The following is a 25620-nucleotide window of genomic DNA, read 5'->3' as shown; positions in this document are numbered from 1 at the left end:
AAAACCTGCAGCAGGATTGAAGACAGGTCAATTCTATGGTAAAGCAACTGGCAACAGCTTGAATGGGTCTGAAAGTTGGGTGGAGTATGGCCTCAGGGAATCACCAGGGCAGGAAAACCAGTGTGAGCCAGGTTGCTGGAGTCCCAGATATGGCAGCTGTCTGCCTCCACAGGGAAGGGCTCACCAAAGGAACAAAGGCCTCTGACAACACTTCTGTCCAAGAGAGAGCTGCCTCTTCTGCCCTCGCTCTAATGCCAAACAACTCAATTGTTCCCCATATGTCTCTAGTGCCTTTCAAGCTACCTCCCTCACGCTGGAGCCTGGAGGGAGTGAGTCTGAGTAAGTTGGTGCGCAGGCCCTTTAAGAAGAGCTGCTGGGGCTCCAGCCACCTCAGCTTCTCTCAGCCTCAATTCCCACTGTTTTTTCCAGCAAAAAGTTATGGGGACTTCTCTTCCTGGCACTGGAATCCTGAGCTGGGCGCCTGGTGTAGGATGGGGACCCCTCAGTCCTCAGGGAGAACCTTCCCAGCCGAGATAGCTTTCTAATTTTTTTTCACCACATGTGTGTGTGGGACAAGCCCATTGCACCTCCACCCCTCCTATCAATCTTGATGTGGCTGCTTCTTTAATTTCATAGTTGTAGGACTTTCATTCAGGTTGATTTCAGGCAGTTTTGAATGATGGTTGTTCTGTAGTTTAGTTGTAACTTTAATGTGGTTATGGGAAGATGCAATAGCGCATTTACCTATGCTGCTATCTTGACTGGAATTCTATTTTAGTAATTTAAAACTATTTGTGGAAACAATAATGACAATTTATTTGATCTATAAAACAAAGTAGTAAATTTAAATATTTTAAACCTTGAAAAATAAAACTCAAGACTTATGCTAACTAGAATATTGTATATTTATTATTTTTACATGATAGAAAATGGGGGAGAAGACAAATAGTGGTTATGACACTAACATTAAACCATTCAGATTTTTGCAAATTGTCATCTATTCATTTGGAATATATCTTATGTTTTTTAATATAATTCATAGAACTTTTCTAATGGAATTCATAACACGCTTTACTCTTTGAATCATCTTCAAAACTTTGTCATTTTTTTTGCTTATTTCATTACCTGCTAACATAGGCCATTGTATAATATCATAATTCAAAATTATCATCCAATGTACAGTTTTAGTGAGAACAAATTTAGAGCACATACATATTTAATGCCATAAAGCACATACAGTTATTTTTTTCTTTTTTGATTATCTGGAATAAACATATTTCTAGAGTTTTCAACTAATAACAAAACATTTTTTGAGCAATTAAACATTAATATTTCCCAAAAGATAGCAAAAGAGGAATGGGGGAGGGGGAGACAAGTGAGCAAAATTAGCTCCAGATATGTACAAAATTATCACAGTAAAAAGTTAATTATATTTCCTCTAAAAATAGGACATAGTATACTGGCAGGAATCCGCCACTTATACACACTAAAAGGTGACAACAGCTAATTTGAACAGTAAGTCAAATAAGTGACAATCTAAGGTTATATGTTGGAAAAACATCTACTATTCCCTGGAGTATAGAAACAAAAAAGAGGTTCTTAAGTTGTTAATGACAAATGGAACAGAAAGTAGAAGAAAATAAAAAAAATTGACATACATCTAATTAACAGGAATTCACAAAATTGAAAGTTAAGAGAAAAAATATATGCCATCCTTTTCTTTCTTTCTTTCTTTCATTCTTTCTTTCTCTCTCTCTCTCTCTCTCTCTCTCTCTCTCTCTCTCTCTATTTCTCTATGTAAGTCTCTCGCAGATTGGAAGATTTCATATTTTCAATTATTTCTATCAGTTGTCGTATTTTAAAAATCAATAGTTGGTAGATGATGTCAAAAAGATGGTGGATACTTGGAAAATAGCAGTGGAGTGAATGGCAACTACACAGACCATCTCCGAGGACCAAACTGGAATTACAAATACAATAAAGACAAGTCATCTGGAAAACCCAACTGAAGAGCAGCTGGAGAGAACCCTTATAACCGGGGACATAAAGAGGACCCCAAATCGAGACTGGTAGGACCAACAGTAGCATGAGAGGACTGCCTGGGTGCCCACAGGCAGCAGCTGAGGACTCATGTAGCTGTGAGAAGTTCTTTCTGAGAAGTCAAGGGTTAAAAACCCAAGCTGGCTCCCCAGCACAGAATGGTGGAACAGGGAAAGGTGCCCACATGACACCTGGATGAGAAAATAACCAGAGAAAAGATTTTGTCCAGCAGGGAGAGGTGCAGGGAACACCAGCACTTCTCTGAAGGGCCAGTGCATTAAATTACAGCTATATCAACTCACCTTGGGCTCAAAAAGAGGGAGGACAGACTGGACTGGACCTGTGTGAATAAAGTCAGGGGTCCATGTCACGGGAAGAGAGCTGGGAAGGAAGCCATCAAGAGCTCTATACTGACTCACTCCCCCACAAGACAGTAGCGTCTCACTCAAAAAGCCCCTTTCCAGAGCAGTTTTATCCCAGGGAAGAAGCATCTGGCACAGAAAAGTGCAACCCAAGGCTCACTAATAGGTAGAGATGACCTCCCAGCCAGTAAGCAGAGAACAGCCTCTGAAAGCTTTGAGATTTGGACCTAGCTCTCAGTATTGGAGGTCATGGCTCTGGGGATTGAGCTGTGAAGTCTGAGGCCTGAGTTCATATGCTGAGACACTCCCCCATCATTCAGTAGCCATCTATGTCAAGTAGCCCCATCAGAGCAGTTTTAAACTGGGGAAGAAAAAACTGCCTCTCCCATGGGAATTTAACACGACATGGCCTGGAGAAGTACAACCTAAGGTTCATTACAGCCAAAGTCTACCATCAAGCCCACAGACAAAAAAGAGATTCTGAAGGCTTTGAGCCTTGGGTCTGACTCTCAGTACTGAGTGTCATGTTTCTGGGGACTGGCCTATGAAAGCTGAAGCCCAGGTCCCTGTGTTGAGCCAGTAAGCAACAGTGCAGAAAACCACTTTCTTCTCAAAGCAAATTTTGCTCCACAGAAAGCAAATGCCCCACCCACTGGAAATCCTCATACCCTGTCCACCTGTGGGATTTTTCATTCAGCTGAGGGCTACAACTTGAGGCTAATTAAGTAAATGCGACTACCAGTAAGCCTACAGGCAAACACTATGGGATAATTTAATCTTTGCTTGGCCTGTGACACTAGACAATGGAGTTTATCACGATTCTTTCCACACTCATCCAAACACAGCAGAGGAAGACAAAATCAGCAGAACACTGACACTATCCAGGGAAATTTGGCAGGCTCCAAAACCCACTGAGACAGCCAAATGGTAAAATAAAGAAACAAATTCCAAATGAAAGAACAAGGGAACTCTACTGAAAAATGGATTAATAACATGGAGTTAAGTGAGTTACAGAGGTAGAGTTCCGAGTAATGATTATGAGGAAGCTTGACAACATGAGTAAGGACATCAACACCATGAGTAAAGATAAAAAAGCAATGAAAATCAATTGGAAATAAAAAACCACTAAGTGGAAATGAGAATGACATAGCAGAAATGAAGTACACATTAGAAAGAATAAGCAGAAGATTAGAGAAAGCCAAGGATTGGATCAATGAATTAGAAGACTGGGTAGGAAAAAAATCACCCAATCAGAAAAGCAAAAAGAAAAAACAATTTAAAAACAGAAGGACAGTTTAAGAGAGCTGTGGGACAACATGAAATATAACATCTGCATTATTAGAGTACCAGAGGAAGAAGAAAATGAGTAAGAGATAGAGAAAGTGACAGAAAATTTCCCTAACTTGGTGAAGAAATAAGGGCATCCAATTTCAAGAAGCACATAGAGCCCCAAATAAGATGAACCTAAGAGGCCCACACCAACACATATCATAATTAAAATGACAAAAATTATAGACAAAGAGAGAATCTTAAAGGCAGCAAGAGAAAAGCAACAGGTCACCTACAAAACAAACAAACAAACAAAAAAACAACAACAAAAAAAACACCCATGAGGTTATCAGCTGATTTCACAACAGAAACACTACAGGGAGAGGAAGGGGCATGAAGTATTTAGAGTAATGAAAAACAAGGATCTGAATCCAAGATTTCTCTATCCAGCAAAGCTATTATTCAAAATAGAAGGTCAAATATAGAGCTTTTCAGACAAAAAAAAAAAAAAAAGGTTAAGGGAATATATTAGCACAGCCACAGGAGCTGACCCCACCCAGCAGCAGTGACACCTTGGGAACCGAGCTGCACATGGCAGCAGAGGAGCTGAAGCAGAGCCCCAACTAGCAACAATGGAGCAAAGGGGCTGAACCCCGCACAGCAGTGAGGCCTCGGGACCGCACACCCCTAAAGTACTCCAGCCGGACCTCTGAACCCCAGCAACACACCAGATGGACTTGCACAGCCTAGAAGCACACCTGCCAGGCCCATGAACCCCAGCTGAAAACACACTCCAGTGGACTATCGGCCTAACCCACAAAGCTTAGCAGCACCTAGGACAACATACAGGCATGAGTAACCAACAGTCAATCATCCTGGACCCGTAACAGATGAGAGGTGCCGGCTGGACAGCCACGCCCATGCCTAGAGCTGCTGACTCTACAGATCCCAGAAAAGCCAAGAGCCACCTGCCCCACCTGTGCAGCCACCACTGAGAGCCACCAGCACTCCAGTACGACTGGACTGGATCCAAGAACCAGCCCCAACACGACGCAATACCCCTGGACCCAAGGACTTGCCAACACAAACCAGAGCTCCAGGAAATACCAGACCATGAAAATAATGAGACAAAAAATAACACCCAAATGAAAGAACAGGAGGGATCACCAGAAAAAGAAATAAATGAAAAGGAAGCAAGCAGTTTGTCAAACAAAAAATTGAAAGTAATAGTTGTAAATGTGCTCAAACAATAGTGTAAGAATTGCAAGCAAGTTAATGAGAATTATAAATAACTCAGTGGAAGCTTGAAAGGGGAAGTAGAAGCTACTAATAAGAATCAGGGAAATAAAGAATGACATATATGAAATAAAGACCAACTTAGAAGGGTTCAATAGTACATTAGAAGAAGCTGAGAACTTAATCAGAAAGATAGAAGACAAGGTATAAAAACACTCAATTAGAACAGCAAATGGAAAAATAAAAATAAAAATCAGGAGGAGAGTTTAAGGGGCTATGGGACAATATAAAACATAACAACACTTGCACCAAAGGAGTGCCAGAAGGAGAAGAATCAGAGAAAGGAATAAAGAACCTGTTTGAAGAAATAATGACAGAACACTTCCCTAACATGGTGAAGAAAAAAGTCATACAAGTATCAGGAAACACAGAGAGTCTCACTCAAAATGTACCCCATAAGATCCACACCTAGACACATCATAATTAAAATGGCAAATGTTAAAGACAAAGAAAGAATCTTAAAGGCAGCAAGAGAGAGACAGAAAGTTACCTACAAGGGAGCTCCATTAGACTGTCAGCTGATTTCTAAATAGAAACAGTTCAGGCCAGAACAGATTGGCATGAAGTATACAAAGGAATAAAAACCAAATGACTGAATCCAAGACTACTCTATCCAACAAGGCTATCATTCAAAATTGAAAGCAAAGAGCTTCAAAGACAAACACACACACACACACACACACACACACACACACAGCAAAAGAAGTTTTGTTTTTTTACCATCAAACCAACATTGAAAGAGACTGCTGTAATATTAAGAAATAGACAAGGGAACACACAACCCAAAATCTATGGGACACAAAGAAAGCAGTCCTGGGAGCACTACAGGCCTACCTCAAGAAATAAGAAAAAATTCTAATTATCTAACCATACAACTTAAAGAATTATAAAGAAAACAAATATAAAAACACAGAGTCAGTAGAAGGAAGGAAATAATAAAGATCAGAATGAAAATAAATGACATTGAGACTAAAAATAAACAATACAAAAGATCATTAATACAAAGAGTTGGTTCTTTGAAAAGATAAACAAGATTGATGAAGTTCTAGCTTGACTCGCCTAGAAATAAAGAGAGGACTTAAATAAATAAAATCAGAATTGAAATATGTGAAGTAACTGACAACATAGAAATATAAAGGAGTTTTAACAATAATATATGAACAATAATGTGCCAATATATTGGACAAGTTAGGTGAAATTCCTAGAATCATACAAGTTTCCAAAACACAACAAGGAAGAGTCAGAAAACCTGAATAGACCACTAAAAACTAAGGAAATTAAAGCAGTAATCAATAAACTCCCAGCAAACAAAAGACTTGGTCTGTATGGCTTCACAGGGGAGTTTTCCGAAACATTTAAAAAAGCACTAATATCTATTCTCATTAAACTATTCCAAAAAATTCAAGAGAAAAGGAGACTCCCAAGTTTTTGTTGTTGTTGTTGTTGTTGTTGTTTTTATTTTATGAGGCCAGCAAATCCTAATTCCAAAACCAGATAAAGACACTACAAAGAAAGAAAATAACAGGCCAATATCACTGATAAACACAGATGCCAAAATCCTCAAGAAAATATTACTAAATTTGAACCAACAACATGTTAAAAAATCATTCACCATGACCTAATGGGATTTATGTAGGAATGCAAGGCTGGTACAATATTTACAAATTGATAAAAATCATAAATAGTATTAACAAAAAAAAAGTTAAAGCCATATGATCATATCAATTGCTGAAAAGGCATTTCACATAATTCAACACCCATTTTTCATACAAGCTGTCAGAACAGTGAGAATCAAGGGATCATACCTCATCATAATAAAGGCAATATATGACAAACCTACAGCCAACATCATAATCAATGGTAAAAATATAAAAGCATTTTCCTTAAGAATAAGAACATGACTGGGATATCTGCTTTTGCAACTCTTATTCAACACAGTACTGGAAGTCTTAGCCACAGTGATCAGACCAGAAGAAAAATTAAAAAAGAAATCCAAATTGGAAGAGAGAAAGTAAAACTGTCATCAATCACAGATGACATAATCTACCATACAGTAAACCACAAAAACTCCACCAAAATCTACTAGATTTAATAAATAAATTTGGCAAAGTAGCAAGATACAAAGTAAATATCCAGAGTCAATAGCAATTTTATACACCAATATTGAAACCTCAGAAAGAGAAAATAATAATCAATCACATTTACAATTGCTACAAAGAATTAAGATACCTAGGAATAAACTTAACCAAAGAGGTAAAACTCATGTTCTTAGAAAACTTGATGACAAACACTAGGATTCCAAAATGGTGGCAAAGCGAATGGAAGCTACACAGATAATCTCCCAGGACCAAACTGGAATTACATATAAAATAAAGAAAAATCATGGGGAAAAAGCAACAAAAACACAGCTTGACAGGACTACAAAACCTGGGACATTGAATAGAGCCTGGTAGGTCTGCGGGGGCACAAGAGGGGGCTGGGAGCCCACTAACAGCAGTAATTAGAGCTGTGAGCAGTGTCCTTGGGGATAAAATTGCAAGCTATCTCCACAGCACAGAGAACCGGGACAGAGCACTAAATTAGCTACAGCCACTAACCTTGGGCTATGGCAAAGGGAGGCTGGACTGGACTGAAAATGTGTGGAAACATTCAGGATTTGGAGGGCACTCAGAGTTTTTGTTCAGTTGTGGCCATGCAAGACAGTGGCAATCTTCTCCTTCATGGAACTCTGGAAGAAGCAGAAGCCACTCCTTCAGAGATTCAATTCCATCCAGCTAGGCAAAAGAAATGCAAATTGAGGCTCAATAAAAACCTGCATCTGCCCCAACCTTGGGAAATTTACTTACACTGAACAGCTGAGAGAGTTTTTTCATTCAACTGAGAACCCAAGGTTCTCCAGTAACTAAGACTAATAGCCACCAGGCAAAAAGTTAGAGGATAACTGAACCATTCCTGGGCTTGCAAATCTACCTAGGAAAGTAAGACTTGAAAGTGGTATTTAATGTGGGTCCTCCAACACTCATCCAAACACAGTAGAGGGAGCCTCAAACAGCAGAACACCAACACCCACAGGGAAAATTTGGCAGGCTCCAAAACCCACTAAGATAGCCAAAATGGTGAAACAAATCCCAAATGAAAAACCAGGAGAACTCTATCAATGAAGAGATAAATGAAATGCAGTTAACCAAGTTATCAGAGGTAGAGTTCAGAGTCATAATCTTGAAAAGCTCAACAGCACGAGTAAAAACATCAAAACCATGTGTAAAGATATAGAAACATTGAAAATCAACCAATTGGAATTGAAAAACCACCAAGAAAAAAAGAAGAAGAATACAGCAGGAATAAAGAACACATTGAAATGACTAAACAGCAGAGTAGAGAAAGCTGAGGACCGAATCAATGAATTAGAAGACAGGGTAGAAAATTTAACCAATCAGAAAATCAAAAAGAAAAAATAGGAAGACAGCTTAAGAGAAATGCGGGACAACAGGAAATGTAATACTATTCGCATCATAAGAGTCCCAGAAGGGAATGGCATAAGGTAATCAAGGTCATAAAAAACAAGGATCTGAATCCAAGACTCCTCTAACCAGCAGGCTATCATTCAAAATAAAAAGTCAAATAAAGATCTTCCAAGAGAAAAAAGGCTAAGGTAATATATTAGCACCAAACCAGTACTGCAATAAATCTTAAAAGGACTGCTGAAATTTGTACAAGAAATAACAAAATAAAAAAACAAACAAACAAAAAAAACAAACAATACTACTGCACTAAACAAAAATGGCAATAAATAAATATGTATCAATAATCACCTTAAATGTAAATGGATTGAATGCTTCAATAAAAAGACATAGAGTATGTGATTAGATAAGAAAGCATGACTCAAATATATGTTGTTTACAAGAGACGCACCTCATAAAAAAAAAAAACTCACATAGGTTGAAACTGAAGGGATGAAAAAAATTCTTCCCAGCAAGAAAAAGAAAAAAAATAAAAAGGGTGAGGTAGCAATACTCATATCTGATAAAGTAGATTTCAAAATGAAGGCCATAACTAGAGACAAAGAAGGCCACGATATAATACTGAAATGTTCTATCCAACAGGAAGATACAACCTTGGTAAACATATATACAACCAAATATAAAAGCACCAAAATATATTAATAATCTTCTGGAGGACTTTAAAGGAGAAATCACCAGCAATACAATCATACCAGGGGATTTCAACACCCCGCTAACATCACTGGAATGATCTTCTAGACAAAAAAATAACAAGGAAAGAGGCTCTAAATGAAGCACTAGCTCAAATGGATTCAATAAATATCTACAAAGAATTACACACCACAACTACAGAATTCACATTCTTCTCAAGTACACATGGTACATTCTCAAAGATAGACCGCATGTTAGGACACAAACTAAGTCTCTACAAGTTCAAGAAGATTAAAATCATATCAAGCATCTACTCAGATTGCAATGGCATGAAACTAGAAATCAATTGCAACAAGAACTAGCAAAGACATTTGAACACATGAAGTTTAAATAGCATGTTATTAAACAATGAATAAGTTACCAATGAGATCAAGGAAGAAATTAAAAACTTCCTGGAAATCAAAGAAAATGAACACACAACAACACAAAATTTATGGGATGCAATGAAAGCAGTTCTGAGAGGAAATTTTATAGCACTACAGGCCTACCTTGAGAAACAAGAAAAAAATTCTAATGACTATCTAACCTCACAACTTAAAGAACAAGAAAACAAACAAAAAGAAACCCCAGAGCAAGTAGAAGGAAGGAAATAGTAAAGATCAGAGCAGAAATAAATGACATAAAGACCAAAAAAAAAAAAAAAAAAAAAAAAAAAAAAAATTTCAAAGGATCAATTAAACAAACAGCTGGTTTTTAGAAAAGATAAACAAGATTGATGGACCCTTAGCTAGACTCACTGAGAAACAAAGAGAGAGAAGCCAAATACACAAAATCAGAAATGAAAGAAAAGTAACAACTGACACCACAGAAATACAAAGGATCATTAACAAATAGTATGACCAATTATACAGGAAAAATTAGACAATCTAAGCCAAATGGACAAATTTCTAGAAACACATAGTCTCCCAAAACTTAACCAGGAGGTGATAGAAAACTTGAACAGACAAATTAGAAATAATGAAATTGAAGATGTAATCAATACTCTCCCAGCAAACAAAAGCCCAGGCCCAAACAGATCCATGGGGGAGTTTTACTGAACATTCAAAGAAGAACTAATACCCATTCTCCTCAAACAATTCCAAAAAATTTAAGTAGGAATACTTCCAAACTCATTTTATGAGGCCTGCATAATTATAATGCCAATACCAGAAAAGGATGCTAAAAAGAGAGAAAACTATAGGCCAATATCCCTGATGAACATAAATGACAAAATCCTTAACAAAATACTAGCAAATTTAATCCAGCAATACATCAAAAAGAAAAACACAAAGACTATTCATTATGACCTAGTGAGATTTATCCCAGGGATGCAAAGCTGGTACAATATTCGCAAATCAATAAATGTGATGCACCACATAAACAAAATAAAAGATAAAAATTATATGATGCTGTCAATAGACTCAGAAAAAGTATTCAAGAAAATCCAGCACCCATTTCTGATAAAAACACTCAGAAATCTTGGAATAGAGGGATCATATCTCAACATAATAAAGGCCATATATGAAAGACATACAACTAATATCACACTCAGTGGGCAAAAACTAAAAGCATTTCCCTTAAGAACAGGAACAAGACAAGGATGCCCACTTTCGTCACTCTTATTTAATATAGTACTGGAAGTCTTAGGCACAACAATCAGAAAGAAAAAATAAAAAGGATCCAAATTGGAAGAGAGGAACTGAAACTGTCATTTTTCACAGATGACATGATACTATATGTAGAAAACACCAAGGACTCCATCAAAACTTTACTAAACTTAATACATGAATTTGGCAAAGTAGCAGGATACAAAATTAAGGTTAACAAATTGATGGCATTCTTATACACCAATGATAAACTCACAGAAAGAGGAACTAAAAAAAAATCTCATTTACCATCAGCCAAAAAATTAAGATACATTGCAATAAACTTAGCCAAAGAAATAAAGGACCTATTTGCAGAAAACTATAGGTCATTGAAAAAAGAAATAGAGTAAGATGCATAAAAGTGGAAGCACATACCTTGTTCATGGATTGGAAGGATTAACATCATTAAAGTGTCCATACTACCCAAAGCAATCTATAGATTCAATGCAATCCCCATCAAAATACCAATGACATACTGCACAGAATGAGAACAAATACTTCAAAGGTTCACACGGAACCAAAAACGACCCCGGATAGCCACACCAATCTTGAAAAAGAGGAACAAAGTAGAAGGGATCACATTACCAGATTTCAAGTTATACTACAAAGCCACTGTAATCAAAACAGCCTGGTACTGGCACAAGAACAGGCATATAGAACAATGGAACAGAATACAGAACCCAGAAGTGGACCAAAGACAATAAACTCAATTAATATTTGACAAAGCGAGCAAGAGCATACAGTGGAGTAAAGACAGCCTCTTTAATAAATGGTGTTGGTAAATTTGGACAGCTACAAACAAACAAAAAAATGAAGCTAGACCACCAACTTACACCATAAAAAAGAATAAACTCAAAATGGATAATAGACTTAAATGTGACGTGTGAATCAATAAAAATCATAGAAGAAAATGTAGGCAACAAGATTTCAGACATCATATGCAGCAGAACTTTCACTGATACATCACTTAAGGCATCAGAAACAAAGGGGAAAATGAATACATGGGACTACATCAAAATCAAAAGCTTCTGCAAAGCAAAAGATACAACCACAAAAATGGAAAGGAAACCCACTCTATGGGAGAGCATAAAGATATAACATTATGCAATATAACATTGAGCAATCATATAACAATTAAGGGGTTAAATTCTAAAACATATAGAGTGCTCGTACAACTCAACAAAAGGAAGACAAAGAACCCAATTTAAAAATGGGCAGAGAACTAAATAGACACCTCTCCAAACAGGACATACAAATGGCTAAGACACATATAAAAAAATGCTCAACATCACCAATCATCAGAGAGATGCAAATTAAAACAACAATGAGGTATCACCTCACACCTGTCAGAATGGCTGCTATCAACAAATCATCAAACAACAAGTGTTGGCGAGGCTGTGGAGAAAAGGGGACCCTAGTGTGCTGCTGGTGGGAATGCAGACTGGTGCAGCCGCTGTGGAAAACAATATGGTGTTACCTCAAAAAATTAAAAATTGAACTTCCATTTGACCCAGTTATTTCACTTCTAGGAATATACCCTAAGAAGCCTGAAACACCAATCAGAAAGAATATATGTACCTCCATGTTTGTAGCAGCACTATTTACAATAGCTAAAATCTGGAAACAACCCAAATGTCCATCAGTATATGAATGAATATAAAAGCTGTGGTACACATACACAATGGAGTACTATGCAGCTGTAAGAAAGAAAGATCTCTTATCCTTTGAGAAAACATGGAGGTTCCTGGAGAGTATTATCCTAAGCAAAACAAGCCAAGCAGAGAAAGACAAATATTATATGATCTCATTTATTTGTGGAATATAATGAACATAACAGTCTGAGGAATGGGGTAGTCCCAGGGACTTGGAAGTGGGGTACATACTGAAAATTGTGTGCGAGAGATAAACTACAGTGCTTATATCCATGCATGCATAAACAATGGAAATGGTGAACAAAGCTGGGGACAGTCCAGAGAGGGTGGTATCAATAGGGGAAAATGGAGAAACATCTGTAACAAAAATAAATTGATAAAGTAAGTAAAATAAATAAATAAATAAATAAATAAATAAATAAATAAATAAATAAAATTAAAAAAAAATAAATGTGATACACCACATAAAAAAAAAAAAGATAAAAACCACAGGATCATATCAATAGATGCTGAAAAAGCATCTGACAAAATTCAGTACCCATTTGTGATTAAAATCGCTTAGAAGGATCATATCTCAACAAAATAAAGAGCATATATGAAAGACCTACAGCCAACATAATACTCAGTGGGCAAAAACTAAAAGCATTTTTCTTAAGAACAGAAACAAAATAGGGATGCCCACTTTTGCCACTCTTTTTTATCATAGTACTGGAAGACGTAGCCACAACAATCAGACATGAACAAAAAATAAAAGGGATCCAAATTGGAAAGGAAAAAGTGAAACTGTCATTATTTGCAGATGACATGATATTATGCATAGAAAATCCTAAAGACTCCAAAAAAATCTACTAAACTTAATAATTGAATTTGGCAAAGTAGCAGGATACAAAAATGTTAAGAAATCGATGGCTTTCTCATGCACCAATAATGAACTCACAGAAAGAGAAACTAAAAAATCAATTCCATTTACCATTGCAGCAAAAACTTTAAGATTCCTTGGAATAAACTTAACCAAAGAAGTTAAAGTCCTATTTGCAAAGAACTGCAAGACACTGAAAAAAGAAATAAAAGAATATATAAAAAGGGGAAGCACATTCCTTGTTCATGGATGGGAAGAATTAACATTATTAAAATATCCATACTACCCAAAGCAATCTATAGATTCAATGCAATCTCCATCAAAATACCAACAACATATTTCACAGAACAAGATCAAATACTTCAAAAGTTTATATGGAACCAACAACGACCCTGACCAGCCACAACAATCTTGAAAAAGAAGGACAAAGTACGTGGCATCACAGTATTGGATAACAGGTTATACTACAAAGCTACTGTAATCAAACAGCCTGGTACGAGCACAAGAACAGGCATGTAGATAATGGAACAAAACAGAAAACTCAGAAATTGACTAAAGATGTTATGCTCAATTAATATTTCACAAAGGTGGTGTTGGGAAAATTAGGCAACTACATGCACAAAAATGAAACTAGACCATAAACTTACACCATACACAAGAATAAACTCAAAATAGATAAAAGACTTAAATGTAACTCGTGAATCCATAAAACTCCTACAAGACGGTGTAGGCAACAAATTTCAGACATTATACGCACCAGAATTTTCATTGCTACATCACCTAAGGCAACAGAAACTAAGGAAAAATGAACATATGGTACTACATCAATCTAAAAAGCTTCTGCACATCAAAAGAAACAACCATCAAAATGGAAAGAGAACCCACTGTATGGGAGAGCATAATTGCCAATGATACATCAGATAAGGGGGTTATTTTCAAAATATATGGAGTGCTCATACAATTTAACAAAAGGAAAACAAAGAACTCCATTAAAAAATGGGAAGAGGAGGTAAATAGACACCTCTCCAAACAGGATATACAAACGGCCAAGAAATATATGAAGAAAAGCTCAACATCACTAATCATTAGAGAAATGCAAATTAAAACAACAATGAGGTATCACCTCACACCTGTCCCTAAGGCCACCATGAACAAATCATCAAGCAAGTGTTGGTGACGGTGTGGAGAAAAGGGAACTTTAGTACACTGCTGGTGGGAATGCAGAATGGTGCAGCCACTATGGAAAACACTGTGGTGTTACCTCAAAAAATTAAAAATCGAGCCCTGGCCAGTTTGGCTCAGCGGTTAGAGCGTCAGCCTGCGGTCCGGAGAGACCCGGGTTTGGTTCCCGCTAAGGGCATGTACTTCAGTTGCAGTTTGTCCCCGGCCCTGGTTGGTCGTGCGGGTGGCAGCCTCTCGATGTGTCCCTTCACATTGATGTTTCTCTCTCTCTCTCTTTCCTCTCTCTCCCTCCCACTCTATCTGTACAAAAAAATAGAAAAATATCCTCGGGTGAGGATAAAAAAAAAAAAATTAAAAATCGAATTGCCATTTGACCCTGTATTTCCACTTCTAGGAATATATGTGCCCCCATTTTCATAGCAGCACTATTTACAATAGATAAGATATAGAAACAGCTCAAGTGTCCTACAGAAGACAAATGGATAAAAAATCTGTGGTTCTTATGCACAATGGAGTACTATGCAGCTATTTAAAAAAAGATCTCTAATCATTTGAGACAGCATTGAGGGACCTGGAGAGTATTACTGTAAGTTAAACAAGCCAATCAGAGAAAGACAAATATCACATGATCTCACTTATTTGTGGAATATAATGAACGTAACAATCTGAGGAACAGGGTAGACCCAGAGACATGAAAGTAGGTTACAGACTGACAATTCTCAGAAGAGGGCGTAAGGGGGAGAGAAGAGATAAACCACAGAATTGTTATGCATGTATGCATAACCAAGGGACATGGACAACAAAGCTGGGATGGGGTGAAGGATGTCAATGGGAAAAAAAAAAAAGGAGAAACATCTGTAACAAAATTAAATTAATAAAAAGAATACAATAACATTGAAAAAATAAATAGAAGAAGATATAAAAAATAAAAGCGTATACCATGTTCATAGATTGGAGGAATCATCACCATTTAAATGTCCATACTACCCAAGCCATCTGTAGATTCAAGGCAATTCCTATTAAAATGCCAAAGGCATATTTTACAGAGCTAGAACAAAAACTCCAAATAGTTCTAGGAAACTAATAATGATCCTGAATGGCCACAACAATCTTGAAAAGGAAGTACAGCTGAAGGGATCACATTACCAGATATCAGGCTATATTATAAAGCCATTGTAATCAGACCAGCCTGGTAGAAGCACAAGAACAGGCATGTAAATGAATGAAACAAAACAGAGAACCAAGAAATCAACAAATGGCATTATGCTCAATTAATACTTGACAAAGTAGGTAAGAGCATACAATGGAGTAAAGACTGTTTCTTCAATAAATGGTGTTGTAAAAACTGGACAGGTACATAGAAGAAATGAAACTAGACCACTAACTTACACCATACACAAGAATACACTCAAAATGGGTAAAAGACTTAACTGTAACCCATTAAACCATAAAAATTCTAGAAGAAAATATAGGCAGAAAATTCTCAGACATTGCAAGTAGCAAAATTTTCACCAATATATCACCTAAGGCAAGAGAAATAAAGGAAAAAATTAATTAATGGTACCACATCAAACTAAAAAAGCTTCTGCACAGCAAAAGAAACCAGCATCAAAATGAAAAGGGAATTCACTCTCTGGGAGAACATATTTGCCAAATCATACATTACATAAGGGATTCTTTTCCAAAATATAAAATGTACTCATACAACTCCATTGCATAAATGGGCAGAAATCCTTTTCTCCAAAAAGGACATTCAAATGGACAAGAGACATAAAAAAAAATGCTCAATGTCATTAATCATCAGAAATGTATATTAAAATGACTGTGAGGTATCACCTCGCACCTGCAAGAATGGTTACCATCAACAAATCATCAAACAACAAGTGTTGGCGAGGTTGAGGAGTAAAAGGTACTCTAGTACACTGCTGGTCGGATTGCAGACTGGTGCAGCTTCTATGGAAAACAATATGATGTTTCCTCAAAAAAATAGAATTGAAATGGCCCTTTGATCCAGGGATACCATTTCTGGGAATATATATTAAGAAGTCAGAAACACCAATTAGAAAGAATATATGCATCCCTATGTTTTTAGCAGTGCCCTTTACAATAGCTAAGATGTGGAAACAGCCCAAGTGTCCTTCAGTAGACAAGTGGATAGAAAAGCTGTGGTGCATTTACACAATGGAATGATATGCAGCTGTTAGAAAGAAAGATCTGTTACCATTTGAGAAGGTATGGGGGGACCTGGGGAGAATTATGCTAAGCAAAATAAGCTAATCAGAGAAAGCAAGTATCATATCATCTCCCTTATTTGTGGAATATAATGAACAAAATATGTTGAACAAAATAGATCCAGAGACATAGAAGTAGGGAACAGACTGACAAACCTCAGAGGGCAGGTGAGGGGAGAGATAAAACAGAGAATTTATATGCATACGTGCATAACCAGTAGTCACAGACAACAGTGTGGTGAAGGCTGGAGGGTATGGAAGTGTAGAGGTCGGGGTCAATGAGGGAAAAAAGGAGAAAATCTGTAATACTTAAAACAATAACTATAAAACTAAAAAGAAAAGAAAACTCATTCTCAGAAAAAAGACCAGAATAGAATACCAATGATTGTGGGGCAACTACAAAAGGTATTACATGCATAATGAGAATACCAGAAGAAGAAAGAGGGGAGAGGGGTACTGGAGGAGTAACACTGATAGGCCAGGGAAGAAGAAGAAATATTTGAAGCAATAAGAACTGAGAATTTCTCCCAAATTAATGTCAGACACAAAATCAAGATCCTGGAAGCTCAGGAAACAAGCATGATACATGTGTATCTTAGCACTTTTACATTAATTTCTGTGGGTATTTGATTAATACCTGCCTTTCATGCTAGTGTCTATTCCAAGTGAGCACAGATTTACTTTTTCCTCATAATCATGCTCCCAGCATACATCACAGTGTGTGCCCTTTGCTTGGGTGTATAATAAATACTTCTTGAATAAATAAATCTTTAAGCTTTGAACACATAATTTGGAAGTAAGTTTGGTATGAAAAGTTTATGCATGTAATTTCTCTCCCTCTTATCTATATGAATGTAAGAGTTATTCCCCAGGTAGAGTTAGAGATGGGCAGTTTGACACAAATCTTGAGATTATCCTGGCTATTATTTTTAGTTCACTGTCATCTTGTACATTTACCTACATTTATTGAACATTTCTAACTTGTTTTTACAACATTTCTTGTATCTGCTAGTTTTCATTAATACTGTTCCAAATATAGTGTTCAATTCCTTGGGTGGAAAATATGAAATACTTGATGCTCACAAGTCAATGAGTGTAGGTAGAGATTGCAAAGCTGGGGATAAAGGTTAGGGAATGGGAGAGTTGATCTGTGGACTCAAACTCTGTGGATTTTGCTACTAGTTTCAAATTAGATTACTTGACATCTGAATCTGGTTCTGCATTTCCAAAGTAGAAACAGTATTAGAAACACCTATAGCCCAAAATACTGTGAGATTCATGTGGCTAAATGTCCGCTGAATTATCTTTTAAAGCTGTACAGTAACACAAATGTTCATAATTAACTCAATGTTACTGAGTTGGAGTGGATCCTAAAATAAAAACATGGAGGAGGTTTCTGGCAAAGTCTTATAATTTGTAACTACTTTTCTTTTAATCCTAACCCGAGGATATTTTTCCATTCATCTTCAGACAGAGTGGGAAGGACAGAGAGGGGAGAAGAAGGAGAGAGAAACATCAATCTGGCTCATGACGTAGGTCCAGAGGAACTGACAAGGTACTTAACCTTGACCAGAATTGAACGGGGGTCTCATTGGTTTTTGGGAAAACACTCTAACCACTGAACAAAACTGACCAGGGCAGTGATTAACTACTTTTTACCTTGATTTTATCTTGTTTTTTAACTTACTTATGCAATTAATAATAGCGTAGTTGCAACAGAGAACTGTATCTTTCAAAAGAAGAAAGAAGGAAAGTCTCTACAAGTTCAAGAAGACTGAAATCATATCAAGCATCTTCTCAGATCACAATGGCATGAAACTAGAAATCAATTGCAAGAAGAACATACAAAGACATCTGAGCACATGGAAGCTAAATAGCATGTTATTAAACAATGAATGGGTTACCGAGGAGATAAAGGAAGAAATTAAAAACTTCCTGGAAAGCAATGAAATTGAAGACACAACCACACAAATTCTATGGGATGCAGCGAAAGCAGTTCTGAGAGGTAAGTTCATAGCACTACAGGCCTACCTCAAAAAACAAGAAAAATCTCTAATAGACTATCTAACCTCACAACTTGAACTAGAGAGCAAACAAAAAGAAAACCTCAGAGCAAGTAGAAGGAAGGGAATAGTAAGAATCAGAGCAGAAATAAATGACATAGACACCAAAAAAAAGAATTCAAAGGATCACTGAAACAAAGTGCTGGTTTTTCAAAAAGATAAACAAGATTGATGGACCCCTAGCTAGACTCACCAAGAAACAAAGAAAGAGAACCCAAATACACAAAATCAGAAATGAAAGAGGAGAAGTAACAACTGACACCACAGAAATACAAAAGATTGTAAACAACTACTATGAATAATTATATGGCAACAAATTCAACAATCTAAACAAAATGGACAAATTTCTAGAAATGCATAGTCTCCCAAAATTGGACCAGAAAGAGATAGAAAACTTGAACAGACCAATAACAACAGAAGCAATGGAAGATGTAATCAAGACTCTCCCAGCCCAGGCCCAGATGGCTTCACGGGGGAGTTTTACCGAACGTTCAAAGAAGAACCAACACCCATTCTTCTCAAACTATTTTAAAAAATTCAAGAAGAAGGAAGACTTCCAAACTCATTTTATGAAGCCAGCTTAATTCTAATTTCAAAACCAGAAAAAGACACTACAAAGAAAGAAAACTACAGGCCAATATCTCTGATGAACATAGATGCCAAAATCCTAAACAAAATACTAGCAAATCGGATCCAGCAATACTCCAAAAATATTATTCCCCATGACCAAGTGGGATTTATCCCAGGGATGCAAGGCCGGTACAATGTTTGCAAATCAATAAACGTGATAACCACATAAATAAAATGAAGACTAAAAACCACATAATCATATCAATAGATGCCAAAAAAGCCTTTGACAAAATCCAGCATCCATTTCTGATAACAATGCTCAGCAATGTGGGAATAGAGGGATCATATCTCGAGATAATAAAGCCCATATATAAAAGACCTACAGCCAACATCATACTCAATGGGCAAAAACTAAAAGCATTTTCTTAAGAACAGGAACAAGGCATGGATGCCCACTTTCACCACTCTTATTTAACATAGTACTGGAAGTCTTAGCCACAGCAATCAGACAGGAAGAAAAAATAAAAGGGACCAAATTGGAAAGGGGGAAGTGAAACTGTCATTATTTGCAGATGACATGATACTATACGTAGAAAACCCAAAGACTCCATCAAAAATTTACTAGACTTAAATGAATTTGGCAAAGTAGAAGGATACAAAATTAACGTCAAGAAATCAACAGCATTCTTGTACACCAATGATGAACTCACAGGAAGAGAACCTAAAACACCAATCCCGTTTACCATTGCGGAAAAAAATTAAGATACTTGGGGATAAACTTAAACAAAGAAATAAAGGACCTATTCACAGAAAACTACAGGGCATTGAAAAAAGAAATAGAGGAAGATGCATAAAAGTGGAAGCACATACCATGCTCATGGATTGGAAGAATTAACATCATTAAAATGTCCATATTACCCAAAACAATCTGTAGGTTCAATGCAATCCCCATCAAAATACCAATGGCATACTTCACAGAATTAGAACAAGTACTTCATAAATTCACGTGGAACCAAAATCGACCTCGTATAGCCACAGCAATCTTGAAAAAGAAGAACAAAGTTGGAGGGAATCACATTACCAGATTTCAGGTTATACTACAAACCACTGTAATTAAAACAGTCTTGTACTGGCACAAGAAAAGGCTTATAGACCAGTGGAACAGAACAGAGAATCCAGAAATGGACCCAAGGCGATATGCTCAATAAATATTTGACAAAGGTGGCAAGACCTTACAGTGGAGTAAATACAGCCTCTATAATAAATCGTGTTGGCAAATGAACAGCTCCATGCATAAATTTACACCATACACAAGAATAAACTCAAAATTGATAAAAGACTTAAATGTGACTCATGAATCCATAAAAATCCTAGAAGAAAATGTAGGCAACAAAATTTCAGACATCATACGCAGCAGAATTTTCACTAATATATCACCTAAGGCAATAGAAACAAAGGAGAAAATGAATACATGGGACTACATCAAACTCAAAAGCTTCTGCACAGCGAAAGATACAATCATCAAAACGGAAAGGCTACCCACTGTATGGGAGAGCATAATTGCCAATGATATATCAGATAAGGGGCTAATTTTCAATATATATAAAGTGCTCATACAATTCAACAAAAGGAAGACAATGAACCCAATTAAAAAATAGGCAGAGGAACTAAATAGACACCTCTCCAAACAGGACACACAAATGGCTAAGAGATATATCAAGAAATGCTCAACATCACTAAGCATCAGAGAGATGCAATTTAATACACTGCTGGTGGGAATGCAGACTGGTGCAGCCACTATGGAAAACAATATGGTGTTACCTCAAAAAATTAAAAATTGAACTTCCATTTGACCCAGTGATCCCGCTTCTAGAAATATAGCCTAAGAAGCCTGAAACACCAATCAGGAAGAATATATGTACCCTCATGTTCATAGCAGCACTATTTACAATAGCTAAGATCTGGAAACAGCCCAAGTGTCCATCAGCAGACGAATGGATAAGAAAGCTGTGGTACATATACACAATGGAGTACTATGCAGCAGTGAGAAAGAAAGATATCTTATCCTTTGAGACGACATGTTTAAACCTGGAAAATATTACTCTAAGTGAAATAAGCCAAGCAGAAAAAGACAAACACCACATGATCTTACTTATATTCAGAATATAACAGTCTGAGGAATATGGTAGACCCACAAATATGGAGGTAGGGCACAGACTGACATCCCTCAGAAGAGGGTGTGGGAGGAGCTAAACCACAGAATTTATATGCATGTATGCATGACCAATGGACATGGACAGCAAAGCCAGGGACGGGGCAGGGGTGGGGTGAGGAGGGGGGTGCCAATGGGGTAAAAAATGAGAAACACCTGTAACAAATAAATAAATAAAAAATTAAAAAAACAATGAGGTATCACCTCACACCTGTCAGAATGGCTGCCATCAACAAATCATCAAACAAGTGTTGGCGAGGCTGTGGAGAAAAGGGGACTCTAGTACACTACTGGTGGGAATGCAGACTGGTGCAGCCACTATGGAATACAATATGGTGTTACCTCAAAAAATTAAAAATTGAACTTCCATTTGACCCAGTGATCCCACTTCTAGGAATATACCCTAAGAATCCTGAAACAGCCATCAGAAAGAATATACACCCCCATGTTTGCAGCAGCACTATTTACAATAGCTATGATCTGGAAACAGCCCAAGTGTCCATCAGTAGATGAATGGATCAAAAACCTGTGGTACATATACACAATGGAGTACTATGCAGCTGTAAGAAAGAAAGATTTCTTATCCTTTGAGACTACATGGAGGGACCTGGAATGTATCATCCTAAGTGAAACAAGCCAAACAGAGAAAGACAAGTATCATATGATCTCACTTATTTGTGGAATATAATGAACACAGCAGTCTGAGGAATGGGGTAGTCCCAGAGACGTGGAAGTGGGGTACATACTGACAATCCCCAGAAAAGGGCGTGGTGGGGGAGAGATAAACCACAGAATTTATATGCATTTATGCATGAACAATTGACATGGACAACAAAGCTGGGGACAGGGCAGGGAGGGAGGGGGAGGGGGTGTCAGTGGGGGGAAAAGGAGAAACATCTGTAACAAAAATTAATTAATGAAAAAAAAAGAAGAAGAAGAAAGAAGGAAGGGATGGAGGGATCAAGGGAGGAAAAGAAGAAAGAAGAAAGAAAAAGAAAGAAAGAAAGAAAGAAAGAAAGAAAGAAAGAAAGAAAGAAAGAAAGAAAGAGAGAGAGAGAGAGAGAGAGAGAAAGAAAGAAAGAAAGAAAGAAAGAAAGAAAGAAAGAAAGAAAGAAAGAAAGAAAGAAAGAAAGAAAGAAAGAAAGAAGGAAGGAAGGAAGGAAGGAGGGAAGGAAGGAAGAAGGGAAGGAAGGAAGGAAGGAAGGAAGGAAGGAAGGAAGGAAGGAAGGAAGGAAGGAAGGAAGGAAGGAAGGGAGGGAGGGAGGGAGGGAGGGAGGGAGGGAGGGAGGGAGGGAGGGAGGGAAAGAAAATTTTTAAATCTTGCATTTAACCAGCCAATTTCGTGTCTGTACTCCTACAGTGTTTCAGATTCCTAGAAATCCTGAACTCACCCCATCTGGCTCTTACTCTCCTTCCTAACAACCTGCTGCCTGGTTTCCCCCAGGAGGGGTTTTGTGACCTCAGACTGTGATGTAGTGCTCCTATGTAAATGCTCAATTGTTAGGTCACAAGCCCTCAAGTATGTAAAGCGGGAGGCTGAAGCACAGCCCAGTAACACCAGGCAGTGTGGGAAGCTCAGCAAGCTGGCCTGGGGGCTTCTGGAGTTTGTGGTGGCTAGTGGCCCCTGCCTGCTGAGTGCCTGAGAAGAGAGTCCAGAAGAGGCTGAGGATGAGCCATGAATATCCTGTTGCTCCTACTGGACTGTGTTTTGCTTGCCTTTATGTTTATTTTCTGGACAAACCAGTTTCAGGTAAAGTGTGCAAGACAGATTGGAAAGAGATGAAGCTAGGTAAATACATGGATGGGGTGGGGGATTGTCTAAGAAGGTAGAAAGATAGCAAAATGGTAAAATAAGGGTAAAGGGAGTTCACCTACTCCCCCCTTTTTCTCTTGCAAGAGCCCCAGATGTTTATTCTTTATCCCTACACTTCTCTTATCTTGACCAGTGATTTGACAGCTGTGATCTGTTGCCCCCCAGAAAGAAAGAAAGAAAGAAAGAAAGAAAGAAAGAAAGAAAGAAAGAAAGAAAGAAAGAAAGAAGAAAGAAAGAAAGAAAGAAAGAAAGAAAGAAAGAAAGAAAGAAAGAAAGAAAGAAAGAAACCCAAGTCACTGATATAGTCAGCTTTTTACCCACCTGTAAAGTACAGCTTAAAAAACCTACTCTCCACCACCACCTCCTGTTTTAAGAATCTGTACCTTCTCTCTTTTCTTCTCTGGCTTCTACTGACCCTATGTTTCTGTTCTCCTCTTCCTCCCCTGTATTTTCCTTTTCAGCCATCTTTATGAGAACGTTAGGGGCATTCACAACTAACTGAGGTCAAAATGTGATATTCCTGGTGAAATTTAAAGTTGCAAATGAAGTACTTTTAAGTTAGGATCAGACAGGGTCCAAATACAAATCTACTGGGCCTCCTGAGAAATGTAAAGCAAGGATATGGCATTTTAGCATTAAAAGGTCACTTTCATATATTTCCCCCTCAGTCTGTGTTTGGGAAGAGCATATTTCCAAATCAATGTAATTATTCAATAGATTTTTAATCTCTAATTTTTAAGGGAGGACAGTCGGTTCATTTTGGTAACCAAGACTAAGCATGTTGTTATTTGGTAGTATTTGTAAATTGCTAAACTCAATAAAGTACATATGTGTAATTTTCTTCCCTTACAGAGAAACATTGATGAAATATCATCAGATTCTACTGTTCTTGTACTAGTAAGACCATCCTCTTCTACTGGGTCAACTAAGTATAATACTGTTAAGAGTCTAGAGTCTTCAACCTCTCTCAGGATATGTTAATTAATTTCCCACACTTGATAGTCATACAGGAACTAATACTGGTAAACCTCAGCATGACAGAATACAAGTTGGCTGAAGTGGAATATTTCCTAGTTACCAAGGGTTAAAATAGTTCACTGTAAATCCACTGGCATGCTTACAGAATGTACTGACAGTGAAGGCAATCATTAAAGGCACTTTGAATGGATTAATTTGATTATATGTGTTTATACCAAATGAATTATTCTTTAAAAGAGGAGATGCCAAGGAAGATAAAAAATTCAGACATTTATCAATATTCTTATTCATATTTAAACAATTGATTAGATATTGCTAATCTATATTTTACTGGGGAAGAAATGAAAGCACAATAGAGAAAGAAAATAATCTACTTGAGATATAGTGATTTTATTTTCACTCAAGTGCTAAAAGTGGTTTTCTCTAATGGTTTACTACAGAGAAATACATAACCACACATATCTCCAAGTTTGTATTAAAGTAAATAAGATTTGATGGGCCACTTCCATTAATGCAGAATAGTCCTTTTTACCATTGTGGAATCTGTGTAATAATTATAAAAGCTGTCATTGAACACCCTAAAATATACCAGGCACTCTGTTAAAATCCATGCTTTACACCTTGTGAAGAGAGTCACACACACTCTTAGCTAACCTTTGTAGTCAGCTCTTAGAGGATTTCTCCCCATCACCCCCTCCCCACTGCCAATTAGATATTATTTCATTAGAAATGTACCAGAATCTTTCCTGAATTGCAAGAGTCACCTATAGTAAATTTCATGCATTTTTCTATTTGGTAAGAAATCCACACCTCAAATAGCATCAAAATATAATGGTAGAATGCCCATGGTATAATATGGATTAAAATTAAGAAGACAAGTATTTCTAAACTCTATTCACACATCTATTACATATATTTTATAAAATCCAGTGTAATCTAGGAACTAACAATCTGTTGAAGTTCACTAACAGCATTTGTCCTACCCTCAAAGAAAACCCTCAAAATATTTAAGATGAGCCCTGCTGGTGAGGCTTAGTGGATTGAGCATCATACCATGCACCGAGAGGTTCGATTCCCAGTCAGGATACATGCCTGGGTTACAAACTCCATCCCCAGAAGGGGGCATGCATGAGGCAGCTGATCCCTGTTTCTCTCTCACATCTATGTTTCTGTCTGTCCTTTCTTCTCTCTCTAAAATAAATAGAAATGTATTTTTAAAAAAATATCTAAAATGAGTTCATCTTATATGTATGTACA

The 25620-nt window shown here is 37.1% G+C and overlaps 1 protein-coding gene across 1 annotated transcript; it reads left to right on the top strand.

Moving 5' to 3' along the window:
- Positions 1 to 23247: 23247 nt before the first annotated feature.
- CT83 (cancer/testis antigen 83) lies at positions 23248 to 24473 on the top strand. Its single transcript, XM_036270057.1, is given in 3 exon segments — positions 23248 to 23322; positions 24238 to 24334; positions 24337 to 24473. Coding segments are annotated over 3 exon segments (309 nt in total).
- Positions 24474 to 25620: the final 1147 nt, after the last annotated feature.

Source organism: Molossus molossus, unplaced genomic scaffold (genome assembly GCF_014108415.1).
Source record: "Molossus molossus isolate mMolMol1 unplaced genomic scaffold, mMolMol1.p scaffold_m16_p_2, whole genome shotgun sequence".
Lineage (NCBI taxonomy): Eukaryota > Metazoa > Chordata > Mammalia > Chiroptera > Molossidae > Molossus > Molossus molossus.
Note: the sequence above shows the minus strand (reverse complement) of the source record. Positions and strands in the feature narration are given on the sequence as shown.